This window comes from Hyla sarda, chromosome 3 (assembly GCF_029499605.1).
Source record: "Hyla sarda isolate aHylSar1 chromosome 3, aHylSar1.hap1, whole genome shotgun sequence".
NCBI lineage: Eukaryota > Metazoa > Chordata > Amphibia > Anura > Hylidae > Hyla > Hyla sarda.
The window spans coordinates 249,058,682-249,080,610 of record NC_079191.1 but is presented as its reverse complement, the minus strand read 5'-3'; the positions used below and the strand labels follow the sequence as shown (position 1 = coordinate 249,080,610).

The following is a 21,929-nucleotide window of genomic DNA, read 5'->3' as shown; positions in this document are numbered from 1 at the left end:
CGATGCAATTTATCTCAAGTAAAAAGCTTTACACAATTAATAAAGTAGTAACAAGTAATTATAAACCTGTAAACCCCAGTGGGAAACGAGGTGCTTACTTAGCCACACGCTGAACCTGACATTTTGCTTACTGCTTCATCCTTGAGATAAATTGCATCACATACTTCAGAACATGCCTTCCCTTGCATTTTGCATTGTATTACTTACCTTAGCCACCGCCTTCAGTCTTGGTCCATTGTGACTATTAGATCTTTGTTTGTAATTTTAATATCATTCAGTGTTTTATCTGTATTTGTACTCTGTATTTGTGTCTGTATATGTTGACCTGAAAACGTATGTGTTCTCTTTTGATTTAATTTATGTTAAACGTTGGATCAGACACTTTATTGGGGTTTGTTGTATTTTTAACATTGTATAGAGGCTGTAACTCAAGGGAAAAAAGAATCCTTCCCAATAATTCTGCTGTTTATTCTAGCAGCACCATAGCTGTGGCGGTTCCCTCCGGTTCTGTTGTGGGGGTGTCCTAGATGTACAGCATGCGTCCGCTAAAGCCAGTGTTTGGCTGCAGCATCATGTTAGCAATGTACTTGTCACCCCCGATTTCAACCTCTGTGCAGCAAAATACAGCACGTGTAGGGTATCGTGTACATATTTGAGGTTTAGGATTTAAAGCTGCAGATTTTATGCTGCAAACTTCAGTGTAAAACACATCAAACCTGCAACATCGAAAAGGTGTAGGATACTGTATGTGTGAATAAACCCTTGAAGTAGCATGTTGCCAGTTCACCATACAACCCCGGGGTCTCATACCAAGCTTTCAGAAGCCAATTTTTTTTATTTTATTCTAAGAATGTAAATGTCAAAAATGAGTGAAATTTGACTGGTTTCTAAAATGGCCCACTGTTATGATGAGAATTGGAGATGAGCAAATTTACAGTAAATTCGATTCGTCGCAAACTTTTCGGCTCGGCAGTTGATGACTCATCCTGCATAAATGAGTTCAGCTTTCAGGAGCTCCCGTGGGCTGGAAAAGGTGGATACAGTCCTAGGAGACTCTTTCCTAGGACTGTATCCACCTTTTCCAGCCCACCGGAGCACCTGAAGGCTGAACTCATTTATGCAGGAAAAGTCATCAACTGCCGAACCGAGAAGTTTGTGATGAATCAAATTTACTATAAATTCGCTCATCTCTAATGAGAATGAACTATCTGCGCTAACAGGAAAGAGAGAATAAAATAGATGAGAATAAAATACAAAGGGAGAATACATGGAGAATAAAAGGGAGCAAAGTTGTCTCTCAAAGCCTGTCCTGGAAACCTCCGCATTACTTACTAGATAGTTGGCTTTCTAAAATCCACTAGAGACTTCTGGTAGTCCTCCTTTAAAGTGTTATGCTTGTAATATTTTGATCAGTTCTCTCAGAAGCTTCCCAGTGAAGATTGCATTGGCTCATGTTATGTTACCACACTCCAGTGCCTTTAAAGATTTCTACATTTGAACACTGTGTTGACAGTAGGAAAGCCTAGTGCCTGCTGTGCTTTGTCATTTACAAGCAGCGTGGTAGTACACCCTAATGAACTGTGGATTCCAGGCGAGAAGTTCTTATCATTTCTATTACACTTTCTGCTCGCCGCCTTTAGGAGACTATAAAATCATATGTTTTTTCAGACTATTGGGGAAGAGTTATCAAACCTTGTGCAGATGAACAATGGAGCAGTTGTCCATAGCAGCCAATCAGATTCCAGCTTTTATTTAAAAAAAAAAAACTCAGAGAAATGAAAGCTTGGAAGCTGGTTGCTATGACAACTGTTTTACTTTTAAGTGGTAAGCACTGGGGTCTTAGGTTCAACTCCAACCAAGGACAACATCCGCATCTGTGTGGGTTTCCTCCGGGTACTCGGGATTTGAGTGAATTTAGATTGTGACGCCCAGTGGGGACAGGGCTGCGGCATCTGTGTACACTATATAAATATTATCTCCCCTATTATGCTTAATATTTTACCTTGAAGAGTTGTAAAGTTAGGCTCTTGAGATTGATTAAAAAAAATATGTGAGGCACGCTGAGGTTTGGTATAGGCTAAAAATATTTAGTCTCCATACTGTAGTGTAGTAGCAGGAGGATCCATTAAGCACTTTGCACTTGGTCTCTTACAGATTTATTAGTATTTTAGAACCAGTGATTATTCAGCAGGTAAAGCTTGAGGTAAAGATCACTTGTACCATCAGCCATAACATTAAAACCCCTGCCTAATATTATCTAGGTCCCCTGCTTGCCATTAAAACAGTGTCTAGATATCACCGTTTAGCCATTCTCTCTCAGCATCTTATGTTTACCTGTTTTTCCCAACCCATCAGCCTTAGTAACTGAACGTTCACATAAAGGGGGGGGGGGGGGGTATATAACAGGCATTGACAAGAGTCACAAGATGATCAATGGTGTTCACTTCACCCGTCAGTACTTTAAAACGGGTTATTTCAGCACCAGAAAAACTTGTTAGTCACGGAGCTATAAAAATAAACTATATTCACCTAAAGCCAACCCCCTGTTGCTGAGATAATATCCTCACAGAAATCTCCTGTTCAGCCCATCATTGGCTATACAGTAAATCCATCAGAGAGGGGTGTGGGGGTCCCAGAACTACAGCTGTGGGAGATCAGTAATATCTCTTTAAAAACTCAGTTGGTCTTGTCAAGAGGGGAATGTAATGAACAACAAGTGAATGTTCCGTGTGCACTTGATTCTATGGGGCTGGAATACCCCTTTAGGCTACGGTCCCATGTAGCGCTAACACAGCGTATTTCACTTTGTGCAAAATGTGCTGTGTAGCTAGAAATAGGCTGCGTATTGTGCACGGAGCATATAAACAGAGCTAGCTGGTGGCAACCCTGTGTGTTCAGTGAGGATTGGGGGGGGGGGGTGCAGGGCTGCTCGACACCACCCCCAAACCTCACTGAACGCACAGGGCTGCCGCTGGCTTGGCATTTGTGTATTCTCAGTGCAGAATACGCATATTTCCCGCTGTGCAGCGTGAAATACTTGGGACCTTTTGACTGATAAGTGTAACTTGGTTATCTGGGCCCCATATTTGTGCAGTTTTACGAAGTGAAGTTTAGAGCGACAATATTTATGATGCTTAGTATCTGTGTACAGGATTTACGCTTATTCCTAATCCAGTGCATGGCAGTTCTCCAAAGAGAATAATAAACAGTAGATTTATCACATTTTGTCATTTATAAACATATTGGGGGAGATTTATCAAAAGCTGCCCAGAGGAAAAATTGCGGAGTTGCCCATAGCAACCAATCAGATCGCTTCTTTTATTTTTGAAAAGGCCTCTGAAAAATGAAAGAAGAGATCTGATTGGTTGCTATGGGCAACTCAGCAACTTTTCCTCTGGACAGGTTTTGATAAATCGCCCCCATGTTCTCCATCTATAGAGCAATTAATCTGTATCTATTCGACTAGGCAATGTCTGTTTGTTAACATAATACTTGACTCTACTGTTGGTTAATAAACTCAAATATCAATGCTTATTTTAGGTAATGAATATTCGTAAAGTGTTAAGTCGATTGGATAAACCACAAGGGCTTTATCCAAACTACCTGAATCCCAGCAGTGGCCAATGGGGACAACGTAAGTATGCTTACCTGTTAATGCTAATTAGAACTAAATATGTTTATATCAGTGTCTACATAGCCTGTACGAACAGAAAATGGCACAATGGCAACGTTATGTATATCTCACTATTACTACTGTAGATGCAGTGTTTTTATGCACAGGGACTGCTTTAGCCCTTTACTGAGGTATAATATACTTAAACGTGTGTGTATGTATACCGTATATACTCGAGTATAGGCCGAGTTTTTCAGCACGATTTTTCGTGCTGAAAACACCCCCCTCGGCTTATACTCGAGTGAACTCCCCCACCCGCAGTGGTCTTCAACCTGCGGACCTCCAGAGGTTTCAAAACTACAACTCCCAGCAAGCCCGGGCAGCCATCGGCTGTCCGGGCTTGCTGGGAGTTGTAGTTTTGAAACCTCCGGAGGTCCGCAGGTTGAAGACCACTGCGGCCTTCAACATCATCCAGCCCCCTCTCACCCCCTTTAGTTCTGAGTACTCACCTCCGCTCGGCGCTGGTCCGGTCCTGCAGGACTGTCCGGTGAGGAGGTGGTCCGGTGGGATAGTGGTTCCGGGCTGCTATCTTCACCGGGGAGGCCTCTTCTAAGCGCTTCGGGCCCGGCCTCAGAATAGTCACGTTGCCGTGACAACGACGCAGAGGTGCGTTCATTGCCAACGTACTTCTGCGTCATTGTCAAGGCAACGCCTCTATTCCGGGCCGGAAGCGCGGAGAAGAGGCGCCCCCGGTGAAGATAGCAGCCCGGACCACCTCCTCACCGGACCACCTCCTCTCCGGACAGTCCTGCAGGACCGGACCAGCGCCGAGCGGAGGTGAGTACTCAGAACTAAAGGGGGTGAGAGGGGGGCTGGATGATGTTGAAGGCCGCAGTGGTCTTCAACCTGCGGACCTCCAGAGGTTTCAAAACTACAACTCCCAGCAAGCCCGGACAGCCGATGGCTGCCCGGGCTTGCTGGGAGTTGTAGTTTTGAAACCTCTGGAGGTCCGCAGGTTGAAGACCACTGAGGGCGAATGATGAGAAGAGGATGATGAAGGGGAGGTGTGGGGATGATGAAGTGGGGTGGGGATGATGAAGGGGGGGGTGTGGGATGATAAGGGGATGATGAAGGGGGGATGTGCGGGATGACAAGGGGATGATGAAGGGGGGATGTGCGGGATGACAAGGGGATGATGAAGGGGGGATGTGTGGGATGATAAGGGGATGATGAAGGGGGGATGTGTGGGATGATAAGGGGATGATGAAGGGGGGATGTGTGGGATGATAAGGGGATGATGAAGGGGGGATGTGTGGGATGATAAGGGGATGATGAAGGGGGGATGTGTGGGATGATGACAAGGGGATGATGATGAGGATGTTAATGACGGGTCTGGATGATGACAGGGGGGGATGAGGTATTTCCCACCCTAGGCTTATACTCGAGTCAATAACTTTTCCTGGGATTTTGGGTTGAAATTAGGGGTCTCGGCTTATACTCGGGTCGGCTTATACTCGAGTATATACGGTATATAAATTTGCCACCAGAAACTATTGCAATGCAATTTTATGGTCATTGACCTATTCTACTGTACTGCAAGATAGATAAATTGAATAAGCCCCCAGCATTGTAAACCATTTGTGGATGCTTATGAAAAAAAAAATGCCTGGACGTTTCTTTTCCCTATTTCGTTCAGAATGAAAACATTAGGTAGATACTGGTATTGTGTACACTGTACGCTCCCTGTTCACTTGCTGACATCCATTTACATCTTCATTCGTATAACCACAAGGGAGAGGCGTACATTTGAAATTCATATGGGGAGAGTTATTAAACTCTGTTAGTGACAGTTTTGAGATAATCATTTGTGTTGTGGAGAAGATTGGTGCACTGTTCCATACAGTGTTTAGCCCTATTCAGATACTGGTGTAAACCACATTATGGTATGACCCACTCAACTACGTAAAGAGAAACGACAGTCCATCATATTAAAAGATGTGAAGGTCATTCAGTCTGGAAAATTTCAAAAATTTGAAGGTATCATTAACCCCTTAACGATTACAGACGTATATTTACGTCCTGTGGCCGGCTCCCGATCTGTGAAGTGTGCTCAGAAGCGAAGTGTGCTTCGTTTCTGCGGGGTCCCGGTTGCTATCAGCAACCAGCATCCGGGCCTAATACCGGACATCGGGCTGATGGCCGGTATTAACTCCAAAGTTGATTGCAGCATCTGAAACAGGAGAATATACTGTCGGTTAACTCAGCTGAGCTATTCGGGATTTCACCGCGGCGGGCAGCGGGAGGTGTTTTACCTTCTTCCCGGCAGTCCAGTCAGCGTTTCATTGGTCATAGCCTGAAATCCAGGCTTGAGCAATCAAGCACAGAAAACACTGATCAATGCATTCCTATGGCAATGCATTGAACAGTGCTTGCAATCGGTATATGCAATGTTACAGCCCCTAGAGGGGGCTATAACACTGCATAAAAAAAGTTAATAAATATGTGGTATCGCCGCATGCGTAAATGTCTGAACCATAAAAATATATTGTTAATTAAACCGCATGGTCAATGCTGTACACGCACAAAAATTCCAAAGTCCAAAATAGCGTATTTTTGGTCACTTTTTATACCATAAAGAAATGAATAAAAAGCAAACAAAAAGTCCAATCAAAACAAAAATGGTATCGATAGTGCAGAAAATTAGCCCTTTTTACCGAAAAATTTACTGCATAGAAACGGAAACCCCCAAAAGTTACAAAATTGCATTTTTTCTTTAATTTTGTTGCACAAGGATTTTGTTTTCCGTTTCGTTGTAGATTTTTGGGTAAAATGCCTTACAAAGTAGAAATGGTGGTGAAAAAAAAAGGCAGCATATGGGTTTTTAGGTGCAAAATTGTCCAGAGTAGGAGAGAATCCCCATAGCAAACATATGCTGCTCTGGTCAGTTCCTAAAATAGACAGAGATGTCGGCAGAGAGCACTGTGCTCATGATTCAGCAGAGAGCACGGTTTTCTAAAAAGAAAAGAATTTCCTATGTAGTATTCCGCAGCTAATAAGTACTGGAAGAATTAAGATTTTTTTTAATAGAAGTAATTTACAAATCTGTTTAACTTTCTGGCCCCAGTTGATTAAAAAAAAAAAAAAAAAAAAAATTCCACCGGAGTACTAATTTATTCGGTCAAGGCCACAATCCTGAGACCTCCTATCTCTAGATATAGTTGGGAGAAGAGCACGACACTTTCATTCCTTAGCTAAACACTCGGTCCATCTCATTATAGGGTGACTGGCTCCACTGACTTACTGTAAATAGAAATATACAGACCTAACTTGTTCATCTGTCCAATACCTACTACTTTGTATCAACCAGTTTACTAAGACTAGACAAAAATAAGCACATTGTACTAGGATATACAGATCAGTCATTGTATTTTATCATTTCTGCAAGTTAAAAAGTGGTTTTGTTAGAAAAGGAACACTTTATTCACAGCCTGTAAAATACTGCTGTCTTTAATGATTTTCTCTCCCAGTTACTGGTCACTTTGAAGCCACTCTGGCTGTAAGCATTTATAGATAGTCACACAGAGCACAAGAATACAGGGGGATAAAAACTACAGAGCATTAACAAAGCAAACTTTGTGCCTTTTATTCACCTTTTTGTCTATCCTAAATATACCGTAAAATAAATATATATATATATATTTATATATATATAATTTTTTTTTTCTTTTTTTTTTTTCATACTCTATTCTTAATAGTAATTGCCACAACAGAAAGGTTTCTGGTTTGTGACCAGTAACCAAGGGACCAATAAAGATTATTTTGTTCCATTAACAAGATGCAGTTTTAAAAGGTCCACTAATCTGGAAAGATTATTTCACAACCCCTTTTACCCACCTTTTTTTATTTTAAATGAGTCCTGTTAGATACAAAAATATATATATATATGTGTGTGTGTGTGTGTTGAACATCTTGATATTATCCTTTCTAATATACGTCATAAGAAAATTTTATTTCCTTTTTGTAATAATCATGGCTTATAAAAAAAAAAAAAAAAAAAAAAAAAACATACCACCCAAAACATAATCCTGTTTAGCTGCAGCATCATCTTTGTCCTAGCTGAAGCACAGGCATGAACATAGTCCAGTAACTGATGTTGGGATTAGCACTCCTTTGTGCTTACTCTTGTCCTATCATTCATCAGTTATCCAGCATAAGTTGATTTTAGTACGTACCGGGCAGACAGTATTAGACATGCTTAGGAAGGATCTGCGCTTGTCTTAGGGCTAAATGGCTATGTTGTGAGATTACCATAACACTGTGGCTAGCTGTTTGTGAACTAGTATTTCCTGTTTGACTTTTCTTTTTTTGACTACAAATCCCACGATTCAATCTTCCTCCCTCCCACACATCTGCAATGATCGCGGTGCCGTGCACTATTAACCCTTTAGACGCGGCGTTCAAAGTTGAACGCCGCGTCTAAAGTGAAAGTAAAACATTGCCGTTAGCTCAGGGGGCTGTTCAGGATTTCCGCGGCATCCCGAACAGCTCTGGGACACGAGGAGGGTCTCCTACCTTGCCTCCTGGTGTCCGATCGCCGAATGACTGCTCAGTGCCTGAGATCCAGGCATGAGCAGTCAAGCGGCAGAATCATGATCACTGGTTTCCTATGAGAAACCACTGATCAATGTAAAAGATCAGTGTGTGCAGTGTTATAGTCCCCTATGGGAGCTATAACACTGCAAAAAAAAAGTGAATAAAGATCATTTAACACCTCCCCTAATAAAAGTTTGAATCACCCCCCCTTTTCCCATAAAAAAAAAACAGTGTAAATAAAAATAAACATATGTGGTATCGCCCGTGCGGAAATGTTCGAATTATAAAAATATAAACTGCACGGTCAATGGCGTATGCGCAAAAAAAATTCCAAAGTACAAAATAGTGTATTTTTGGTCACTTTTTATATAATGAAAAAATGAATAAAAAGCGATCAACAAGTCCGATCAATACAAAAAGGAACCGCTAAAATCTTCAGATCACGGCACAAAAAATGAGCCCTCATACCGCCCCATACACGGAAAAATAAAAAAAGTTATAGGGGTCAGAATATGACAATTTTAAACGTATAAATTTTCCTGCATGTAGTTATGATTTTTTTCAGAAGCACGACAAAATCAAACCTATATAAGTAGGGTATCATTTTAATCGTATGGACTAGAGATGAGCGAACTTACAGTAAATTCGATTCGTCACGAACTTCTCGGCTCGGCAGTTGCTGACTTTTCCTGCGTAAATTAGTTCAGCCTTCAGGTGCTCCGGTGGGCTGGAAAAGGTGGATACAGTCCTAGGAAAGAGTCTCCTAGGACTGTATCCACCTTTTCCAGCCCACCGGAGCACCAGAAAGCTGAACTCATTTATGCAGGCTAAAGTCAGCAACTGCCGAGCCGAGAAGTTCGTGACGAATCGAATTTACTGTAAGTTTGCTCATCTCTAGTATGGACCTATAGAATAAAGATAAGGTGTCATTTTTACCGAAAAATGTACTGCGTAGAAACAGAAGCCCCCAAAACTTACAAAATGGCCTTTTTTTTTTTTTTTCAATTTTGTCCCAGTGATTTTTTTTTTCGTTTCGCCGTAGATTTTTGGGTAAAATGACTGTCATTACAAAGTAGAATTGGTGGTGCAAAAAATAAGTCATGATATGGGTTTTTAGGTGCAAAGTTGAAAAGGTTATGATTTTTTAAAAGTAAGGAGGAAAAAAGTGCAAAAACGGAAAAACCCCGGGTCCTTAAGGTCCTAAAAAAAAAAAAAAAAAAAACATATGCTTTCGGGGCATAACTATAGGGGGTACATAAATAATAGTTGCACTTGTGTCCTCATGCTTGAGGTGTCCCAAATGCCCACTGCCCCATAATCAGACACCAAGTTATACCTCTGTATGCTGTCATTAACAATCTTTTTTTCATTTGTTTCACAAGCCAAATTGCTGGTAAAAAGAAAATCTAAGGGTTTTTTCAGACTTTTTTTTGTGGCATTTGTTAGCCATATGTATAGAGAGATCTCCCAGCGCATATGGCAAATATCCATAGACCCCATTCACCCGAGAGAGGCCAAAGTGTTTTGGCCTCAAAGTGGTTTCCATCAGACATTCTGTTTTTCTGCTGGATGAAATAGTGCAGACCTTTGCACTGTATTGTGCAGTATATGTTGTTTTTTTTTTTTTTAGCAAGTAAGGAGTTGTGGAAATTATATCACCCGATGCCTCGGACATGCAGTGCCAGGTGGGTGAATTTTTCAGGCATTTAGCCCTGCTTCGGGCAACCAGAGCCAGACCGACAAGACAAGTTTGAAAAGTACGGCGTTGTTTATGGAGTATGAAGCAAGGCTCCTGACTCGAGACTAGAGATGAGCGAACTTCCAGTAATTCGATTCGTCACAAACTTCTCGGCTCTGCAGTTGCTGACTTTAGCCTGCATAAATGAGTTCAGCTTTCAGGTGCTCCGGTGGGCTGGAAAAGGTGGATACAGGCCTAGGAGAGAGTCTCCAGCCCACCGGAGCACCTGAAAGCTGAACTCATTTATGCAGGATAAAGTCAGCAACTGCCGAGCCGAGAAGTTCGTGACAAATCAAATTACTGGAAGTTCGCTCATCTCTACTCGAGACCGCTCCATACCGCATGGCCTTTTGTCGATTTCAGCTTGAGGGCTGCCACTAATAGCTGGCATGCGACAATCAAAAAAGAGCCTTCATACAGCCAGTATATTAAAAAATAAGTTAGGGTCAGAAAATAAAAATAAAAAAAGTTTTTTTTAAATTAGTAAACCATGACAAAACTATACAGATGTGTGGTACCTAAAGTATCGAAATAACATTTTAGTTTGACAACAAGGTGAATGCCGTAAAAAAAAAGAAAAAACGAATTAGCATCATTGTAATGACACCTTTCACTTTTCCATAGCATATGCTCTGAAACCAAAAATAAATATTTGTGTGGTGAAATTGAAAACAAATGCAAAGTACAATTGGTCCCGCAAAAAAACAAGCCCTTCTGGTATTCCCCCAAGGTATTCTCCCCCAAAAAAGTGAGATTTAATATAAATCTACAGCTGAGGTCCCATTATATTTCCGGTGCCTGCAGAATAGTCACTTTCTGTAATTTATAATGTGTACCTTTGTGCATAAAATGGCCAAGAAAACTTATAGGTCACAAAAATGACATTTCTTCAACCTTCAGTATACTAGGTATAACTTTCTTAACTTTTCTTGTGCCTTTTAAATACTTGATTTAACTCCTGTCAGGTAATCACAATCTTCCCACATATGTCTATATATGGCTGTTAATATTCACCGCAGTGTAGGTGGTTCAAAAACAAATTTCCCATGTATCCTGGAGAGTGCATTATAAGTAAAAGCAAGCTCTGCATTCATGGGGCTCTAATCCCAATTGGTGGGTGTATACATATATTAAGAACCACACAATAGGAAACATTTATTTCAGAGTCTGCTTAACAGAAGTTAAGTATATGTTTATGCAATTTTTCTTTTCATGCAACAAAGTTTGTGCCATAGTGTTGTTTTGTACACACAATTCCAGCATCCCACCTAATGCTCAGCAGGTGTAGACTAGCATCTATGGATCTTCAACTTTTAGAGGGGATCTCCATTCTGTTCACCTTAGTATAAAAATATTAATCTCCCTCTTAATCAAAACTACTCCACTGTTATGCTGACTGCAGTTAGGCTGCATTCACATTACCTTTGCTTCCTACAGTTTCAGGATCCGGCTCGGAAATTGTATAACCGGGCACTCCATATTCCAGCAGGATCCGTGTAGCTTTTCATTTACTTTAATGAGCCGACCGGAGTCAGATAGTGACTCATTTAAAGGAAATCTGTCATCAGAATCACCCGCACTAAACCTGTTACACAGGCTTGTAGTGCAGGTGATCCTGATTAAAACGCTTCTTACCTGGTTAAAAATGGTTCAGCGGTTCTTCAGATATCTTTATTTTTAGTTTTCTGTTATTCCCTGCCTTGGGACTCAGTGGGAGGTGTTATCATCTCGGACTCAGCTACACGTCATTCTAGCTGGGCGGAGCTGCTGCCCGGCTCATGAATATTCATCAACTTATCCTCGTAATCGAACTCCTTTTTCTAGGTCTGGTGGGGAGGGCCGCGCATGCGCCGCGTTCCGTACACCCGGAAGCTGCGTTCTCCCCCATGCGCGGCCCTCTCCACCAGACCTAGAAAAAGGAGTTAGACTACGAGGATAAGTTCATGAATATTCATGAGCCGGGCGGCCGCTCTGCCCAGCTAGAATGACATGTAGCAGAGTCCGAGATGATAATAATTTAAAGCATTGGTACGGCCTCACCTGGAATATGCTGTTCAGTTTTGGTCGCCTGTACATAAAAGGGACACTGTGGAGCTGGAAAGGGTGCAGAAACTAATATGGGGCATGGAACATCTTAGCTATGAGGAGCGATTAAAGGAGTTACAATTGTTTAGTCTTGAGAAGAGACGTTTAAGGGGGGATATGATAAACGTATATAAGTATATTAATGGCCCATACAAAAAATATGGAGAAAAACTGTCCTCCGTCTGGAGAAGAAAAAGTTTAGTCTCAAGGGGCGACACGCCTTCTTTACCATGAGAACTGTGAACTTATGGAACAGTCTACCTCAGGAACTGGTCACAGCAGGAAAAATTAACAGCTTTAAAAACAGGATTAGATACATTCCTGGAACAAAATAACATTAATGCTTATGAAGAAATATAAAATCCCATCCCTTCCCCAATATCGCGCCACACCCCTACCCCTTAATTCCCTGGTTGAACTTGATGGACATAGTCTCTTTACAGGGTCTCTTTAAAGCATTAAAGGGAATGGTTCATCAGAAATATACCTATTGTTTTAATTAAGTGCATATAGTAATCATAATTAAGAATCAGTGGTGGTATTAATTGTCGCCATAAGGCCTAATATTATGATGACACTTTTTGATCTGTTCAAATCACTTTTCAGCAGTGTCCCTCTTATTTCAGAGTCTGCTTAACAGACTGTAGATAACACAAGATCTACCACAATTCACAAAAGATGAAGCTCAGAGATCAGCCTCCCCCTCCCTGAGGAATGACCTCTGGACAGGTTTCTGAGATTTCCCAGAAAATGTTCCCATTTTGATGTATAGGGTGTGGGTGAATCTATTGTGTCTGTCTATGGGGCTTTCTGTAAAGCATATCTCTAAATGCTTTTTTTAAAACTGCTCAGGCAAGATGACTCCATACCCCCCCCCCATTATATACTGTACAGAAATGCACAGTCTCATAGACTGATATGCATTTCATACAGAAAGAATAAACAGGTCATGCTTTCTGCGGATACTAAAACCTAATTTTTGTGACGAAAAGATCTGGCATGGAAACTCTGCCGTGTGCACATCACAGCAGAATCCTGTTAAATTCAAAGGGACTCTGCTGCAACGGAATCTCCGTGCCGACATTCCAAGTGGAATTCCAACGCTGGTCGAAAACCAAATGTCTTACATTTTGATTTTCTTGTTTATTTCAGACCATGTATCTGTAGGTGGCCTTGGAGATAGTTTCTATGAGTATTTACTAAAGGCATGGCTGATGTCAGACAAGACTGATGAAGATGCCAAGAAGTTATATTACGATGCTGTTCAGGTAAGTAAAATATGCATCCTTTTATGGAAACCCAGTTTCCTTATGTGAGGTTCATGTTATACTTTGCAAAGACTGGATTTATTTAGGCTTTTTTTTCTATCATGATGTTTCACTGTTAAAGGAGTACTCTAGTCCAGAGTATTCCTGCTCCGTTCTGCCCGGGCTGCAACTGCAAAATAAATGAAAATGAACCCTCACTCACCTCCCTGGGTTCCCGCGGAGCGCCACTACAGCTGTTCGGTCCTCCGGTCCATCCTCTTCATACTTCCTGGTGTAACGAAGCATCACATGGCGCTCAGCCTATCGCTGGCCAAGGCTGAGCATCGCGGCGGCCGGCGATAGGCTGAGCGCCATGTGACGCTTCGTTACACCCGGAAGTGTGAAGAGGATGGACCGGAGGACCGAACAGCTGTAGTGGCGCTCCGTGGGAACCCAGGGAGGTGAGTGATGGTTCATTTTCATTTATTTTGCAGCCCGGGTAGAACGGAGCAGGAATACTCTGGACTAGAGTACTCCTTTAACATAATAATGTTGGTAAAGTGGTCTACATGGAAACCACTACAAAGAAAACTGTGTAAAAAAGGATGGTAAAATGTTCTGTGAAATATAACTTATTGGCGTTAGCCAGTAAGGACACAAATAGAGCATATTTCCCCTAAGTGTGGTGGTGGCTCTGGGATTCCCATTCATGTAGGTACAAGTTTACATGATTGCAGGAAAATCGACTGCTTTCTTCAAAAGAACTGACTTTGGAATAGCTTAAAAGACCAATACAAATGTTCTAGAGTTTAAGGACTAGAGTTCAATTCACTAAGACTGGTATGTAATCCATCCACCAGCACAGGAATTTTCCAGATTTATGTAGATGCACATGCCTCCATACATCCGGATGCACCTGCCTCCATACATCTGGAAGCACCTGCCTCCATACATCAGGATGCACCTGCGGCTGCCCATGCATAGATTTCAGCTACCATTTACGACTGGACGCATAAATTGTCATAAAAATGGTACGCAGAGAGAGCCGTACCCCTTGGCTCCAAGTTTGGCATGCAAAGTGTCAAGTCACAATTTTTGCACAAAACAGCTAATTGTACAAAAATTTCATGACTTTTTAAAAAATGTCAGGCTCAGGGATGATAAATGCCCAAAGTCTTCAATACAGTTAAAATTTGTACCTTGATTTGACCATAGCACAGCAAGCACAAGACCCCATGCAAGTTCACAGACCCCATGCAAGTTCACAGACCCTAAAATTTTGTTTATATTAAAAACTTGTGTTCATGTGTGCAAAGTGGATAAATATCTCTTACAGAGAGTTTTAAATGGTCAGTGTCAATAGTACAAATGAATCTAAGAAACTTTTGTGAGGCATCTTCATCCCAAAAAAATGCCTTTTTCTTGCCTTCTATCAGGATTGTTTCCTGCACCCTTCTCAGAGACCGCATGAACAATTTCTTGCTACCCATGGAAATCTATTGAGATGGGAGGGGATTAAGGGAGAGAGACTGGAATAATCCAGAAACAGATAGACTGCAGGAGCTATAAGTATTAGATATCTGCACGATGTTGGATTCACAGCTTACACTGCTCAGTGCTGCTTTACAATGTCTTCAATGCTTCTGAAGCTGTACTATAGAGAGATACAGGGGAGCAAGATCCACTCTTCTGTGTGTGCTCCACTAGTTCAGGGACAAGTAAAATTGTAGGTGAAGTCTGAAACAAAATGGTGAAAAATGCCATAACAAAATAAGTTATTTATTGGCCAGAAATAGTGCCTCTCTTCATGTGCACACACAGTAGGTGCTTTGGTTGAAATTAAAACCATAAAGAGTACTTGACGTTTTGGGGAACTTTTTGGCAGAAGTACTGACTTTGTGTGTGTGTTACGTTTTGTATTAAATTATTGTACTAAAGAATGTAGATCATTTCACTGACTAGTAGTATGCTGGCCTGTATTTAGATTTAATCCAATAAACAATAAAACCCATAAAGGCCGAGGGGGTGATTGTTTTCATAGGCAGTTTTTATAAAATCTAGATATATCAATTATTTGACATTTTATTTCTCAATAAAAATGTTTTTCTCTTTGCAGTTGTCAAACGGGTTTACAATCTTCTCATAAGATGTCAATTTGTCATTGCATTAGATAATTTAAAAGCTAAAAAGAGTAGTCTTGTATTTTGAGCAGATGTTTTAGCTGTGTTCTCAGATTTAACCTTTATTCCATTTGCTACCTGTCATTAGCTCATTTGCTTGGCTAAGTATAAAATAGACTCCTCTAAGATCAATCTCTGAGGTAGAAAACACACTGAAGTAATCGTTTCACATGTATCCAGCTCTTCACTGCTCTGCAGATATTGTTGAAGACTCTTTTTAGAAAGCGATGCATTGGTTGCTCAGCCAAGTGTCTTCTGTCTTACAGGTTGACGCTAAAAGCCTGTCGCCTCAGTTTCTGCAGTTTTACAGCTAGAATGTTGGGGTTTGTTTCCATATAGACAGGGACCTGGAGCGGTTCAGAATAGTAATGGCTGATGCAACAAGCTTGATGCCTTGCACCCACCATCCCCTCCAGCACTCCATAGGCTGAAATGGGGGTAGAGCATTATGGGCACCTGTCTATTTGCCAGATCTAAAAATGCCGGGTGCAACATGTTTTTCATCAGGCTCCGCCACATTAAAGTAAAACTATGCTAGACCACCAGACCGGTAACTCTTAGTTCTGTGTTTATTTTAAGTTGTATTCCTCAAAATGAAATGTGTAACAAAGCAGTCAAACACTGAGTCTTTCTTGGCCAGACTGGTGCTACTGTATTTTTAGATCCAGCTCTATCACCTGCACTATTAACCTATACTGTATATTTAGGTTAGTGTGGGTGATGCTGGTGTCAGTTTCCCTTTAAACTTCTCAACTTGGCTTTATATATAAAAGATTATTCCCCCCCCCCCCCCCCCCCCAAAAAAAAAACACACATGAAAGACGTTATATGCCCTTTTGGGGTGTAGAGAGCGAAGTTGGTTCCCTGTTTGTGGCTCTTTTCTATTAGTGACAGCAGAGAGCCACTGTAAATAGCTTTGATTGACCATGGGTGACCGTGCTTTACATGTCTTGTCATAGACCTCACACTTTCTGTAGTGTTTTTGCAGGAATTGTATGCACTTTCCACACTGCTGCCAAAGGCACCCCCACCCAAGAATTTCTTGAGGGCAGGCTGAGTTAAAGTAGCACTCCAGGCAACCTCCATGGACAGGTTGAGTTAGAAGAACAAAAATTATACACTATTGGGGAGATTTATCAAAACCTGTCCAGAGGAAAAGTTGCCCATAGCAACCAATCAGATCGCTTCTTTCATTTTGCAGAGGCCTTGATAAAAATAAGTGATCTGATTGGTTGCTATGGGCAACTGGGATACTTTTCCTCTGCACAGATTTTGATAAATCTCCCCCTATGTTCTGTCTAGTGCAGAGTCTGAGGGGCAGTGCATTGGTCAGGAGTTTACTTCTCTGCACACTACCTGCGCAGTACAAAAGACTTAAACCTAAACTATTGAAAAGCTGAAATATTTTTCATACAAGTCCTGTTAAAGGGGTACTCCGGTGCTAAGACATCTTATCCCCTATCCAAAGGATAGGGGATAAGATGCATGATCGCGGGGTCCCGCTGCTGAGGACCCCCGTGATCTTGCATGCAGCACCCAGTTAGAATCAGTCCCTGTAGCATGTTCGCTCCGGGTCTGATTACTGGCGATCATGGGGATGGGGAGCCGTGACACCACTATGCTCCATCCCCGTGATCACCAGTAATCAGACCCGGAGCGAACACGCTACGGGGACTGATTCTAACTGGGTGCTGCATGCAAGATCACGGGGGTCCCTAGCAGCGGGACCCCCGTGATCAGGCATCTTATCCCCTATCCTTTGAATAGTTGATAAGATGTCTTAGCGCTGGAGTACCCCTTTAAGAATCTTGGTAGAAAGATCTGGGAGCACAGAGGTTGCTGCCCCAACCACCAGATCAGCAGGTATGAAACTGGAAATGTGCATCTTAAACGGCTTAGAAAAAATAAAAAGTGTAAAGAAAAAAAACACAAGCCCTCATATTGCTCTGTAGATGGAAAATAAGAAAAAGTTACTTTGTGACCAAGAGCACCAATATTTATTTTTTCGCTCCTGGTTTAGTAAGGGGTTAAAATCTATCTTAAACACATTTTAAAAACCTCATATGCTTTGTAGGTCTAAAAGGGCCTATTTTGTTTTTAGATTTGTATTAAGCAAACAAGCAATGGTTAAAGGTGAAAACCTTTTTTCTTTTAAATCAACTGGCTCCGGAAAGTTAAACAGATTTGTAAATTACTTCTATTAAAAAATCTTAATCCTTCCTGTACTTATTAGCTGCTGAATACTACAGAGGAAATTCTTTTCTTTTTGGAATGTTCTCTGGTGGCATCACGACCACAGTGCTCTTTGCTGATGTTATTATAATAATAATAATAATGTCTTTATTTATTGTTGTCCTTAATGGGATTTGAACCCAAGTCCCCAGCACTGCAAGTCATCAGTGCTAACCACTAAGCCACCATGCTGTCCTTAACATACATCTGCTATGCACGGTTGCTAAAATGGACAGAGATGTCAGCAGAGAACACTGTGCTCGTGATGTCATCAGTGTTCCAAAAAGAAAGAAATTTCCTCTGTAGCATTCAGCAGCTAATAAGTACTGGAAGGATTAAGATTTTTTAATAGAAGTAATTTACAAATATATTAAACTTTCTGGCACCAGTTCATTTAAAAGAAAAAAGGTTTTCACTGGAGTACCCCTTTAACAGCCTTTTAAGATCTAGAAACACACAGGCCGTGTGTGTGTGTGTGTGTGTGTGTGTGTGTGTGTGTGTGTGTGTGTGTGTGTGCGTGCGTGTTCGCACACAATACAATATTTAAAGACCTATTTAATAAAGATAGATTTTACATTTTTAACCATTTTGAGAAAATGTTTGACACTGCAGTTTCACCTTTCTACTTTTCATAATATATAGTACAACCCAAAAAAATAAATGCTTGATTTTTTTTGAATTTTTTTATACTGGAGCATTGCTTAAAACAAAGAATCTGTTTTGCATTGTGTGAATTGTACCTTTTTCATGGAGTTTGTGATGTTTTCACTGTATTGCTGATAGATGTAACAATAAACTAAAACATTTGTGCTGCTATAAAGGGAAGACCAAGTATTTTGTGTCTACAGAATGTTTGAGAGCTTCATTATAGACTTTCATTAACACTATACATCTACTGTGAGCTTACAATTATTGCACATAAAGATTGTGTACTTATCTCTTCCTACAACTTCCTCAACTCATTTTCCCTGATGCTCAGTAGGTAGATATGTTTCTCCTTGAAAAACAAACATTATTAGACTTTTAAACTGCCACATGGGATCTTGCATAGGTTATCGCTTATGTGAGTTATGTTCCTTTCTTATGGCAGTCCTTGCGTAGAATGGCTGTGCATTGCCTCCAATTATCCATTCCAATGACATTTCTGGGCATTGACTCAAGAAAATGTATTGTGCTGGTAGCTCCTTGAAGTGTGTTACGCTTTTTCTCCTGCCATGATTTTCAAAGGGACTTATTTTTTTTTTCTTTACCATCTGACAACGTGAATAGAAATGAGCTGTGATACCTGAAAAAGCCAGTGACCAAGAATGGGTTCTATACCTAGAAAAACAGGGCTTCCCATAGGAGTCTTTGTTAGGCCCTGAGCAATCCCTAAAATTGGAGATTTGCTATTGGTTATGTCATGTCTTAGGGGTCAAAAGCTAGTCTTGATTAGGGATCGACCAATATTGACTTTTTAGGGCCGATACCAATAAGCTGTGAACTTTCTGGTGCCAGTTGATTTAAAAAAAAATGTTTTCCAGTTGTGTACCTTGTGCACCAGAATGTCCTAAACTCATCCCAATTGATTTTAGTATTGTGAACATTTAAATGCTTTTCGTGTTCTGTTTTGCTCCTTGACAGCACTGTACTTTACGCTGCTGTGTAGGAGACTAATGTATTCATGAGATGCATTGGATATTCCTTCCTTACACTGTCAGCTGCCTGTGATTGACAGATTTATCCCTATAAAGCTGATGGAGATAAACTGTCAATCACAAGCAGGTGATGGAAGGGAGGAGTAACCAAAGTACAGTATGCAGCCAGGCAGATTAATAAAATCCTGTTCAGACTATAGAAAACCTCAACTTCAAATCTGTGTTTATTTCTCTACTCAGCTTTTTTCCGCTACCATTAGCAGTACAGGGAGTACATACATAAGAGCATCTATATACATTACATTATCAGAGTAATATAAACAGTGTGAGTATTATAAATAGCCATACTATACAGGCAGTCACAAAACCAGGCTTTCACTAGCAGATACTAATATATAAAGAAACATGTAAAAGGAAAAACAAAGAACAAACCATTTAGGTAACAATAATACCTACCCCAGAATCCCCTTCGCAACCCACAGAGGTGGGTAAAGGACACTGCTACCAGACAGAAACTCTCTATCAAGAAGCACTTAATCAGAGCATAGCAGGAGGCATTTGATTGGTCGTGTTGCATGAACATTGGGCTAAGGGGGACCTCCATACATGATCAGATTTAGCCAGACACTTCCTATGTTTATAAACTAGCTAAGAGATGGGCACAATAGAATTGACCAACTTCTTCCACTTATTCATGGTGGGGGACCTCTGGTCCATCCATCCAATAGTCTTCCTGGCAAGAAAGGTACGGATGTGGTGGGGCCTCCTAATTTTTCACACCAAATACAGACAAGGTTCCATCAGGACGATGCGTCTACCAACGATGACAGCAGTTGCAGTACATTAGTCCAAAAAGACACTATATAGTAGGGCATAGCATCAGTGACAAGCATCTGAAGCAGAATGCCTAATTCTACACAAACGGATAGGGATAATATAGCAATTAATTATATATAATTAAATATATTTGTTTTTGGCAGCCGGGGAGACCAGCATGTAAGAAGAGAGGAATCTCCTCCCACTCCTCTTTAGTAAGGAAGGGAGCTAAGATTGCCAATATTCAGCTGGTAAAGGTGAATGGGAAGTTTTAGCCTGGATAAAGTGCATGTGAAGGATTTTCACTCCGCTTTTCTAGGGCTATTAAACAGTGTAATAAATGGGACATGGTACTTTTGCAGATAGGGTTTTTTTTTTTTTTTTTTTTTTAAGTGATTGTAGCTGAGCTGCAGTAGCACACAAAGCTTAAACAATGGATGAGTAAAGTTCTGCTTCTGGAAGAAAGCAGCCTTTCCAATCCTTAGAGGAGTAACTCAACAATTGATATGATCTGTACTAAAGATGTCTTTCCAATTTTATACATGAATTGGGGATGAGGCAGTACTTTACTTCCAAAGTCATAGATTCAGCTATGGACAGGTCCTTTAAAGGGTTACTAAGATCCTAAGACATCTTATCCCCTATCCAAAGGATAGAGGATAAGATGCCTGATCGCGGAGGTCCCGCCGCTGGAGACCCCCGCCCGCAATCTTTCATGCAGCACTCACTATCAGCCTCCGGAGCGAACATCGCTCGGTTTGATAAATCACGATCACGGGGCCTGAGTATTATGACATCATGGCTCCGCCCCTTGTGATGTCATGTTCCTCCCCCTCAATGCAAGCCTTTTCGAGGGGCGTGTGGCGGCTGTCGTGTTCCCTCCTATATGCTTTCATTGAGGAAGTGGAGAGTGGTATCACACGAGGGCGGAGCCGTGACGTTGCGATACTCCGGCCCCATGATCGTGAATCAGGCCCGGAGCGATGTTTGCTCCGGACACTGATCATAGCGGGCTGCAGTGTGAGAGATTGCAGGGGTCCCCAGCGGTGGGACCCCTGTCATCAGGCATCTTATCCCCTAGCCTTTGGATAGGGGATAGATGTCTTGGGGCCGGAGTACCACTTTAACCATTTCCTTTTTACACAGTCGTTTTAAATCCTGAACACTCATTCTTTTCGATTTGGAAGTAATAAACATCCATTTTTTTGTCATAATAATAAAGGAAGGCATTTGGAAAAGGCCAACATTTTGAGGTATCTTACCAAACTGCAACCACTTAGTATAAAAGGATTGATTATCTGTTGTGTTTTGTGTAAAATTATGATTTTCTTTAACTTGCTGGTACATAGACCTTGCTGCTATAAAGGACTTGTTAGACTTTTACAGTGTTTACCAAGTCCCTGAACAAATCACCATGGTGATGCCTGTAGCAGGCTATGAATTATGTCCACCTTTTTATAATCAGATAGAAAACTGAACTCCTATCATATTTCCTATTATGGGCGGGCAGCAGTTGGGCTTTCTTGCTGTTTAGTCTTTCTCCCTGTGGGCATGGTGTTGCAGCAGCGGTGGATGCCGCCCCCAGGGCTATGCCAGTGGTGTTTTCAGGACCCACTCTTATCTGGTGGCCTTGACGTGGCGAGTGGGCTTGTACATTTTGATCAAAAGGTTTACTAACAACCTGTTAGTTTTTGAAACTATTCTGAGAAGCAAGTAGATTATAGTACAAGTGTGGATGTACGGCTGTGTTTGTTTTTCTGTTTGTGAGTTATATTCCCTTTTTTTTTG

At 41.3% G+C, this 21,929-nt stretch overlaps 1 protein-coding gene across 4 annotated transcripts in view; it reads left to right on the top strand.

Moving 5' to 3' along the window:
- The window catches only part of MAN1A1 (mannosidase alpha class 1A member 1), a 242,319-nt gene that overhangs the window by 195,342 nt on the left and 25,048 nt on the right, over window positions 1-21,929 (top strand). For all 4 annotated transcript variants that reach the window (XM_056566448.1, XM_056566445.1, XM_056566447.1 and 1 more), the window contains exons 7-8: window positions 3,541-3,634; window positions 13,182-13,297. In XM_056566448.1, the coding sequence (XP_056422423.1) occupies window positions 3,541-3,634; window positions 13,182-13,297 (210 nt within the window). The remainder of the gene's footprint in view (window positions 1-3,540; window positions 3,635-13,181; window positions 13,298-21,929) is intronic.